General features: G+C 37.7%; 1 protein-coding gene across 1 annotated transcript; it reads left to right on the top strand.

Annotated features, from left to right (window-relative positions):
* The first annotated feature begins 57 nt into the window (after window positions 1–57).
* On the top strand, window positions 58–4,738 carry LOC103438399 (uncharacterized). Its single transcript, XM_008376952.4, has 3 exons — window positions 58–744; window positions 3,822–4,007; window positions 4,236–4,738. The coding sequence occupies exons 1-3, from the start codon at window positions 184–186 to the stop codon at window positions 4,518–4,520; spliced, it is 1,032 nt and encodes a 343-aa protein (XP_008375174.2). The 5' UTR covers window positions 58–183; the 3' UTR covers window positions 4,521–4,738.
* The last annotated feature ends 6,394 nt before the right edge of the window (window positions 4,739–11,132 follow it).

Raw genomic sequence — 11,132 nt, forward strand, 5'->3', positions numbered from 1 at the left:
ACAAAGCGAAGCATTCTTTATAGCCTAGCCTACTTGGCAAGCCAAACCCCACACCACAAAAGAAAGCAACTTCTCTCTCTCTCTCTCTCTCTCTCTCTGCAGTTTAAAAACCCTTCAAAAACCCCATTCCCATGTCAAGGGTTAGAGCTCCAAATCACATCTCTCTCTCTCTAGATATTATTTATGGAGCATGATCAGGAAGAAGAAGCTCTATTTCATTCATACCCTTGTCCATACTACGTGCAAAGCCCATCCGCCATCTCCCATTCCAACAGCGCGGATATTCGAAACACCATCCTGGAATCCGAATTTCACTCCCCAACACGACCCAATCCAGCAAACCGGACTCTCCACGAAGAGGCCTCTCGCTCCACTCTATCACGCTACTCGTCCTCTCGTGGATCCAGTCACTCATTCCAGCACCAAAAAAGGATCTCCTTTGATGCACGTAGTAACGGCACAGGGACCGATAATTGCAAAAACCGTTTGGTTATTGTCGTCAAAGGTGGTGGTTGTGGCAATGGCGGTGATGATCACGGTGACAATGAAGATGATGAGGAGGAGTATTGTTATGGGCTGGAGAACAGATCGGGGTGGTGGAAGAGGAATTGTTCATATCGAAATTCTGATTCGTTTGCATGGATATTTTTGCAAATAAGTTGGAGGGCTGTGTTGAGTTTGTGTATTGCACTGCTTGTGTTTTACGTTGCTACAAAGCCCCCACCACCCAAAGTGTCTATTCAGGTACGTTCAAATATTCAACAATCTCTCAAAAAAAAAAGTACTCATTTTAGTTTCAAAACTATGCGTATATATTGATTCTAGCTATCTTATCTATTATAAAAGATTAACCATAATATATATGGCATGATGGTTTTGCAATTGGCCTAGTAGCATGCTTGCGACATATTATTATGGTGGTAATATAGGACATATATATAATTATGGCGAAGAGAATATATAATACCTAATGATGAACTATGAAGTGTACGTACGATCACAAAAGTATTCTAACACAAAATATTAGCTTATATACAGGTAGTTTACTTCTTGTTTGATTTTTTAACTTCTACCTAAACCTAAATAAAAAAGAATTTAAAATATTAGCCTATATGGCTATATGCAGGTGTTTTAGTTAACTAATTAGTTCCTAATATTGAAAATATAAACGAAATTAGCCCTTTGTAAGATCAGGTTATCTTTTCTACCTTAAAGTTGTACTGTTGCGTATGAAGAAAAAGAAATGTGATTAGGTTGGAAACAGGCCGAACAAGGAAGAAGAACAATCATGAGACTCAAAGCACAAAGGTAGACATAGACTTGGCTAAGTTAGCTAGAGTAGTGTGTGTACACCACTTTAAGTCAATGAAGAAAAAATTCAACCATCAACCGCATCACGTGGTCTACAAAATATGGTCTAAAAAAATAGTGTTTCTAACATTTTCCTTCCCTTTTTGCACAAGTGAATCTTGTTTTCCTTAATTTAGATGAATTTAGTGTAAATTATCTTATTACTTATAAGTAAAAAAAAATAAATAAACTTGAATCACAAAAAATAATTAAAAAAAAACAAAACAAATAAACTTGAATCACAAAAAAAAAAATAAATAAATAAAACAAAACAATTAAACTTGAATCACCTAAAATGGCTCACATATTGCAAAAATATTCTCTTGGTGAATACATGATCAAGAAATGCATAATGACTCGCCCGTAGGCTACGTTTGATGTGGAGGAAAGAGAACTTGGGAATGAGAGAGTGTTCCCAATTCTGATGTTTGGCAAGTTCATGTTTGGGATATGATTTTCTCCCATAGGAAAATAGGGGAAAGTGCAACCTTCGCTCACCTTAGTATTCACTTTCCTTCCCCATGAAAAAAAAAAAAAAATTGACTGCTACCATTTTATGGCAAATATGTCCTCGATCGTTTGGCAATTTAAAATGCTAATTTTATACCAAAAAATTGGCATTTTCTACCTACCTACTAAACGTAGGAAAAAAAAAATTCGAATTTACTTTCTCCCAAGTAAAGACATGGGGAATCATTTTCCATGAATTCGTTTTCCCATACTAAATGTAACACTAGAGTTGATATAAAAGGTTAATATTAAAACATAAAGCACATCCATGTATTCTCACACTTTGATAACAAATTTATATGCAAGCCACTATGAATCTTTGTCCAGTGTGTAACCAACTGAACATAACCTCATAACTTGGGCTTCTAATTAATTGACCCCGAACGTCTCCCTGAATATTGTTAAAGACTCGTGACCTTAAAAATACAAAACTTACGTAGCACATATGCCGAGTAACTATAAATTAACGACGTCTTTTTTGTGAAAGTAGGCATGCCAACTTGCAACCGAGTTCAGTCGGGCGAGTAAAATAGATGTGGTGTTGCATACTAACTTCTGAAGCTGAGCGACTACGGTCGTGAGAATATAAGTGCGCTGAATCAGTATCAGGCTATAGAGGCAAATATTCAGCCACCTGAGTGTCGAACTACAAAGTGCACCTAAGAGTAACCAATCATATAACACTTCACTTCGCTGGAAAGTTAATGAAGTGACCTTTTTTGGCAAAGGAATTGAAGATTCTTCGATACTTGAGACTTGTATAGATAACCGACTGACTAGTGTTGTTGCATCGAACTGAAGGTACTTCGAGGGCGATTAGTTTTATTGCTCTAGTGATGTTTGTCAACCCAATGATGTTCTGACGAACTGAATATGAAGGTTAGGATAATTAGTATTTATCTCAAAGTTGCGAGAAGATTTCGCGTAGAGCGTTTGAAAAAAAAATTCGCATAGAGCGTCTGAATAGTTTGATTGTTGAGTTCAAGGGGCTTGTCATGGTGCATAACCATTCTATTTATAGAAAGACTTCTCAGCCACGGAGCTTCTCCTGATAAGCATTCACCATCCTTAGCCAAATAATTACTCTTATACACCATTGAAACAAACTATTCAATTAGCATCTATGATTACAATCCAGGCTAAGGATAAGACCGAATTGAAGTTTGGCTGAGGATAAGCCATGCAATCCCATTAGCATCCATGATTAATTAGTTTGGCTAAGGATAAGCCCACGCAATCCCACTAGCATCCATTGAAGACCGCGTGCACCATGATTCCAATTCAATCCACCTTCGTAAAAATCCCATGCTAATTTGATTTGAACTGTACTACGCGAAACCCCTTTTATCTTGCATAAAAAATTTATTTATCATGATTAAAAATCGCAATAATATCCCACAATAACTAATTCATTGTACATTTCTAATAGTCTTAAACTCTGTTCATTTTACGGTCTCGATTGCATGGTGCGATCACCAATAACGTAATATTGAGTCCAAATACTGATCGGCCGAAACGTAAATTTCAGGCCCAAACAGACTCAAAAATCTGCCACCGTTAATAACTTCAACTAATGTTCATGATGCTCACAAAAGAAAAAATCGTAATGTTCTAAATACAATGGGAAAGCAAAGCTTATTCCCAACTCCCAAGCAAAACGATTAAAGCCACAAAAAAAACCAATTAAGTGCATCTAATGAACTAAATCAACAAAAAAATAAAAATGTTTGTATTTATTCATAACATTCACAAGAATTGAACGGAGAACTCAAGAATTCTGATTGATATTTTCTCCTTAAAATGATTAAAGTCATAAAAGTCAATAGATAATTAATACAAGCTTACAAATTCAAAAAGCATCATCAAGGCAAAGATGTAAAACTGAATAGGTAAATAACATTTTTAATTTTCATCTGACATCTTTAAGACTGTAAAAAAATTGTAAATTCTGGAAACTGCAGATGGCAGGAATTGGCCAATTTGGGCTTGGGGAAGGAGTGGATGGCTCGGGTGTCACGACTAAGTTCCTTACCAGCAATTGTTCTATAAATCTCATAATAGAGAACAAGTCTAAGCTCTTCGGCCTCCACATTCGTCCTCCAACAATGGAAATGTGCTTCGGACGGCTACCTTTTGCACAATCACATGTAAGTAGATATATATATGTTCAATCAGGTGTAAAGTTCACTTCTTAATTTTGTTACATTTGTGTTTGTTTAAATTGCCGGTCTATAAATATAAGCACTTTTGGAAATACTCGTGTCTAAATGTGTGGTTTAGATTAACAGTAGAAAAATTTTCTTTGTACACACTCATATTGCATTGATGATACATCAATTTGTTCCGGGCAATCAGTCGTTATTCAAAATTTTCAGGGACCAAAGCTATATGCTGAGAGTGGGTCATCAAAGTTCAAGTTATATGTTGGAACAAGGAATAAGCCTATGTATGGTGCCGGAAGAAGCATGGACGACATGCTCGAGTCCGGGAAGGGTTTGCCGTTGGTGCTTCGTGTGAGAGTGCGCTCAAGTTTTCGGGTCGTTTGGAATCTCATAAAACCTAAATTTCATCACCAAGCAGAATGTTTTTTGGTCGTTGAAAGGGCGTATGACAAAAAGCATCGTACTCAGTCATACAATAGCACCTGCATAATTAATTGAAAGAAAAAGACACCAGAGAATGTGAACGAGAAAAAAAATGAGAGATTCGTGTGCTGTCGAGCCACAAGCTCCCGTGCCATCCGTTATGTAAATTACACCAATGTCATAAACAAATTATCATGTTGGATCCTAGTTGCATTTTTTAATCTCCTTTATATCGTTGAGGTACAAAACAAATGTCGACGTTTCACGTTTCTATCCATATACATTTTTAATTATCCAGTGGTTCATACGCATGGTAAATTATTATATTCCTTTTTTGGACTTTATTGTCAGAAGTTTAAGGATCAGGAAATCCGGGCTCTTGGTTTGTGTAAAAATGAGATCAGAGTCATTGATTTGTGTGAGATGGACCATCAGAATGAGTTAATGAGAGCTATCGGATTCAATTTAAGTGATCCACATTGCTGGTCCTTGGACTCCAAATAGTGAAATCCGAAGAGGATCTCTGTCCGTAGGTGAGTATCTTGAAAATGAGTTTGTTATTTGAAATTCTAAAAAGCCATATTAAGAAAAATTTGTATACAAAATATTGTTTGTAAGATGATATTTTTAGACTAACAATAACAATACTTTTTCAAAAATAATTGGAAGGACGTTCCAGTAACACCATTAAGAATATCAAATAAGAAAGGTTCGTTACAGCATTGGAGACCATAGCTTTGGAAGCATGCATTGCAAGTTAAATAACTCGTGAGTGACATAACGCGCTTGTGTCTAATACGCAAGTCCAACACATGTGCCTTCTTTAATGGGAGAAGTTTTCGAGATCATGTTTGCCTCATTTGATGTGGGTGTGAGTTTGAGCTTTACTTCCCGCGGGTAGTTGAAGGGCACTTATGTCAATCTGAGCTTTCTTAGTCCACGTGTATTGTTAGTCTTACTAGATGGTATTAACGGGAGCATTTTTGCTCACAGTCATATGATGTATACTTATCATACATCTAATTATTGTTCATGTGTTCTTTTAACTAACTCTAGTTAATTTTTACGTTAAATGTTACTTTTTCAATGTTGTAAAAAATTAACCAAGGTTAAATAAAAGACACATGGCAGATGCTTAGGTGTATGGTGAGCGTACAACAAGATTTATGGAGGTTGTTAGCCCATTGTGATATTTAACCTACTCCCTCACCCTTTTAGTATAGATAATAACGTTTTTTTTTTTTTAAAAAGATTTATGGTAGTGAGCAAAAATGCTCCCATTTTTGTTTACCTCACATATCTACACTTCTTTTTGGGTAATGCTAAGAAGACCATCAATTTAAATTATATTGTCACGCCCCGATCCCGACATACATCCCAGATCGACACATTGACATCATCAAGTATCCGTATGTCTAACATACCCTGCCTCCGGGATATGGCGAAGCACAACTCGAGCATTGATTCGCATAGTAATTTTTTGTACACTTTATGGCTGTATCTAACCTTATTGTTAGACTGCCTACGTACCCTAAATAGGGATCAAGTCATTCGTAGTTCGTCAATTGTCATACTCTAATCTTTTCGTAAAATACTTCTAGCGGAAAACATAGGGTACCACATTACACATCAACCATAAGCCAAGCACAATTATCATCTTGTCAGGCACGCAAGTGTGCTATTCCCACACATATGCTTTCCAATTCATCCTTTATATAAATCACTATGTTTCACATAATACCGCAATTCATAGTATGCAACATCTCAAAAAACAGTCAACGAAGCACAATGTTATCCTCTAGCCACAATTGTTAATAAGTCTAATCATAATGACAACCATCACAACCAACATTATTCCACAATCACATCAATCAATAACACATATCATATACCAAAATGCAGGGCCAGAGCGACACAGTTCAGCCGAAGCCTACATCTCTGAAGCTGATATCAAATCCAAAGAACCAACAAGTCAAATGATGCGATTTCAAACCACTCAACGAAATCCATCAAGATCGAGTTCCGCACCAATCAACGAAACCAAGACACCAAAAGGGGTTCTGGACCTCTCTAAGGAATCCAAACTAGGATACGATTTCGGACCATCACTCAACAGAATTGCAGAGTAGAAGGGATTCCGGACCATCACTCAATGGTATCGCGAAGTAGAAGGGATTCCAGACCATCACTCAACGGAATCCAAGTGCATATGATTCCAGATCATCACTTAACGGAATCGCGGAGTAGAAGAGATTCTGGAACATCACTCAATGGAATCACAGCGGAAACCCAATTTTAGATCACTCAACGGAACCAAGCGGAGGGTCAATGAACAAATCAACGGCTCAAAGAAACAAGACATGAACCAAGTGCTCAAATTACGAAAGCTCAACGAAACAAGAAATGGAAACAAAGCACAAGTATTAAATTTAGAATGGCTCAACGAAATGAAACAAAACAATGAAACGAGATGTGAAACATGCTTTGAAGCAACAAACCCCATGACAACAGGTTAACGGTCCACTACTAGCCCTCATATTTCATCATATCATACCAATTATGCAAATCAACCACAGTGTAAATATGCACGTCAAATCACGTATCACAATCATCATCAGTATGTAGACCAAATCATGTTTAGTAAACATAGGTCCATGGCTAAATATATAAAAATCACATTTCATTAGAAATCACATTTATAAAGTTATATGATATCCACAAAGGATATTAAATACGATAGCAGGGTAGTAACCATATCACATATTTTAAAGTCACTTACTAACCAATGTAAGCCCATTAGACTTCATTTAGTCTCCTGTAGTACTAATTTTAGTATTTAGAACGTTTCGAGACATGTTGACCAAAATTCAACCATCGATCAACAGTAGGGTCCACAACCCTACGTAATTTGATTCGGAAGATCCGCACATCGGATTTCGGATCCGTAACCTCTCCTCATTATGCTTATATAACAACATATTAAAATTTCAACGCGATCCAACAGTTGAATCTTTGCCAATCGCAATTTCAAGTGGCGGTCGACATTTTGTTTTACAAACTTAGAAATCCAATTCGGGAAGATCCATACGTCGGATTCCTGATCCGCAAGTTCCTATTGTCCTCAAATATTACGAACTATTATGTATTAAAGTTTGGTGCCGATCCAACAGTCGGATCGTCGTTATTTAGAATATCCAAGTGGCGGACCTTAATGAAAATATAGTCAAACGACGGAAATTCATCAATCAGACTTTACATATAGAATTGAGGTATCAAATTTAGCCTAGGAAGGTCATGGGGTGCCTCGGCCCAAGCGCCACCAAAGGTGGTGGTCGGCCGCCCCGACTTGCCGGAAAATTCACTATTTAAAAAATTACCAAATTTCACAGAAATGTAGAGCAATTCAAGGGGAGCAATTTTCATACCTAGGCCGAAATCCAATTCGGTCTGGTAAAGCTCCAATTTCACTCAAACCCGCCGGAACCCTAAAATGGGTTGACTTCGATTCTCCTTCCTCGGTGTTTCGACGCCCTTACAACTAGATGGGTCTTGTTCTTGGGTCCAAGAGGAGTTGATTAACGGTGGTGATGTGTGGTGTAACTCGGCGGAACAGCGGAATCGCCGTCGAGCACCCCTGGGTTCACCTGCACTGTTCTACACGAAATTAGACTTAAAAGCCTTTGATCTTGGGCGGGAATGGTAGAGGGGAGGTTGTGGAAGAGGTTGCAGGTGGTGGATGTGGTGTATCGACGGAAAAAATGGCGGAATCGTCGGATTTGAACCAGGTCAAAACTAGTTGTGGGTGCACCGGCCGACGGGAAGAGGGAGGTCTCTTTTCTTTTCTTTTTTTCTTTTTTTCCTAAATATATAAAAATCACATTTATAAAGTTATGTGATATCCACAAAGGATATTAAATATGATAGGAGGGTAGTAACCATATCACATATTTTAAAGTCACTTACTAACCAATGTAAGCCCATTAGACGTCATTTAGTCTCCCGTAGTACTAATTTTAGTCTCCCATCGATCAACTGTAAGGTCCACAACCCTACGTAATTTGATCCAGAAGATCGGCCCAACAGATTTTGGATCAATAACCTCCTAAGGTCCTTATTATGCTCATATAACAACTTATTAAAATCTCATCGCGATCCAACGGTCGGATCTCCGCCAATCGCAATTTCAAGTGGCGGTCGACATTTTATTTTACAAACTTAGAAATCCAATTTGGGAAGATCCATACATTGGATTCCCGATTCGCAAGTTCTTATTGTCCTCAAATATTACGAACTATTACGTATTAAAGTTTGGTGCCGATCCAACAGTCAGATCGTTGTTAGTTAGAATATTCAAGTGGCGGACCTTAACGAAAATATACTCAAACGACGGAAATTCATCAATCGAACTTCATATATGGAATTGGGGTATCAAATTTAGCCTAGGAAGGTTAAAGGATGCCTTGGCCCACGTGCCACCGCAAGTGGCGGTCAGCCGCCCCGACTTGCCGAAAAATTCACTATTTCAAAAAAATTACCAAATTTCACAAAAATGTAGAGCAAGTCAAGGGGAGCAATTTTCATATTTGGGTCGAAGTCCAATTCGGTCGGGAAAAGCTCCAATTTCACTCAACCCGTGGGAAACCCTAGAATGGGTTAACTCCGATTCTCCTTCCTCGGTGTTCCGACGCCCCTACAACTGGTTGAGTCTTGTTCTTGGGTCCAAGAGAGTTGATTAAGGGTGGTTATGGGTGGTGTAACTCACCGGAACGGGGGAATCGTCGTCGAGCACCCTTGGGTTCTCTGGCACTATTCTACACGAAATTGGACTAAAAAACCTTCGATCTTGGGCGGGAATGGTAGAGGGGAGGTTGAGGAAGAGGTTGTTGGTGGTGGATGTGGTGTATCAATGGAAAAAATGGCAGAAGCGCAGGATTTGAACCGGGTTCAAACTGGTTGTGGGTGCACAGGCCGACGCGAAGAGGGAGGTCTCTTTTCTTTTCTTTTTTCCCTGATTGGTTGCTAACCCCGCCGCCCCAACTGATTGGTCCCTTTTTCTTAAATCAGATTGGTCCAATAGTCTGATTGGGCCGAAATTTACTCACACATGATAGGCCAAATTCCCACATGGTGGGGGTTTAACTAATTTAAAAACTATAGTTTGGTAAAATGACTTCAAATGTCCGTAGCTATACCGTTATAATCCGAACTTTCAAACGGCTTCCGCCTATGCGTTCGTGGTTTTGAGATCTATTAAAAAACATTACTTGTGACCTTCGAAGGTCTACGGATTATAAATAATTATTTATCAAAAATTCAACTTTTTACTTAAGTAATTAAAATATAAAATTAATTTAAATTCTCAAAAAATAGTATAAAATCTCAATAATACAAACATGTAGATTATAACAATGAAATCCAAGAACGGGATTTCACATATATTTTGTACGTGATTATTATGATTACTTAGGAATTGATTAATGTGATTATTTTATACTAGTGACACATTATACAGTTTGCAGATTCGGTCTAAATATTTGATCTATCTAGTCTTACCTTTTCATAATGTATACAGTCAACCACTTGCAAGAGAGGTCATTAATGACGCTAACCTCAATGAAGATTAGCATTGAGCAAAAGCTTTTTTATTTTGGGAAATTGTGGAGCCAAAAATATTTCTAAAAATCATAAAGATGACACGTGAATTTTTGTCCGAAGAAGAAAAAAATGTCTTCATCTCACGCACAGTTCAACATCCCTAGAGACTTAAGCAGCTGATTACAACACCACCAAGCTCCCCAGCTCATGGCATGAAAAATTGAAAGACATTAATGATATGATTAATCACCAAATTCTATATTTAATACATTCCTGATTGAAAATCAACTCAAACAAGTAAGAAGTTCTCATCACAATCAGTCAAGAATAGTTACTTCATTATCCCAGTATATTATCTCCTAATTAATGTATTCGGGATAATTCTTTCCTTATCCATCTTATGGATGACACACCTTTGTCAATGGGAAGCCAACACATGTAGGGCAGAACCCTACCATGCCGGCCACCTCCCTATATATACTATGCATCATTTTTTGGTATGCTTTTGCTACACAATTAAGCCATAAACACTACCTCTTTTCAGAGATACTGACCTAAGCATTGGAGATCCATTGGCTAACACTCCCCCCCCCTCGACGGCCACCGCGGTACCCCCGCTTTGGTCCTTAGTCAAAGCTATTTTTTTTTTTTAAGTATAAATTCATCAAGACTAAAGACGGTAGATTCTTACTACCACAAAACTGATGTCCCTTACTTCAAAGTTATGTGTAGGACATAAATCGTAATATAAATATATAGTATGTAGGATGTTAGAAATAGATGAGTGGGTTTCATCTTCTCAGTTTACTGGAAATGGCAACATTGTGTCTTCCACGCGAAAGTTGAATCTGTCTTCTTAGTTTAATCAAGTCTAGTGTGGTATTATCGTGGCTTCCACACGAAAGTGGAATACTTTTCTTATTTTCCTTTAAATTATTGCATCGTGAATCACTTTACTTTAGATGACTGTCAAGCTAATTAGGTCCAAAAGTTTGGTACCCTTTTTTCGTTCAAACATGTTAGATATTTCCCCAGCTAAATACGTCGAAGGAGAGAATCACACACACATAAAAAGTGAAACGATTGTTCGAT

The sequence above is a fragment of the Malus domestica genome, chromosome 07, assembly GCF_042453785.1.
Source record: "Malus domestica chromosome 07, GDT2T_hap1".
NCBI classification, from domain to species: Eukaryota; Viridiplantae; Streptophyta; class Magnoliopsida; order Rosales; family Rosaceae; genus Malus; species Malus domestica.

Coding starts and splice junctions, on each gene's coding strand:
- LOC103438399 (XM_008376952.4), top strand. CDS start 184: ATGGAGCATGATCAGGAAGAAGAAGCTCTATTTCATTCATACCCTTGT. Junction 745..3,821: donor CACCCAAAGTGTCTATTCAG/GTACGTTCAAAT, acceptor TGGAAACTGCAG/ATGGCAGGAATTGGCCAATT. Junction 4,008..4,235: donor TACCTTTTGCACAATCACAT/GTAAGTAGATAT, acceptor CAAAATTTTCAG/GGACCAAAGCTATATGCTGA.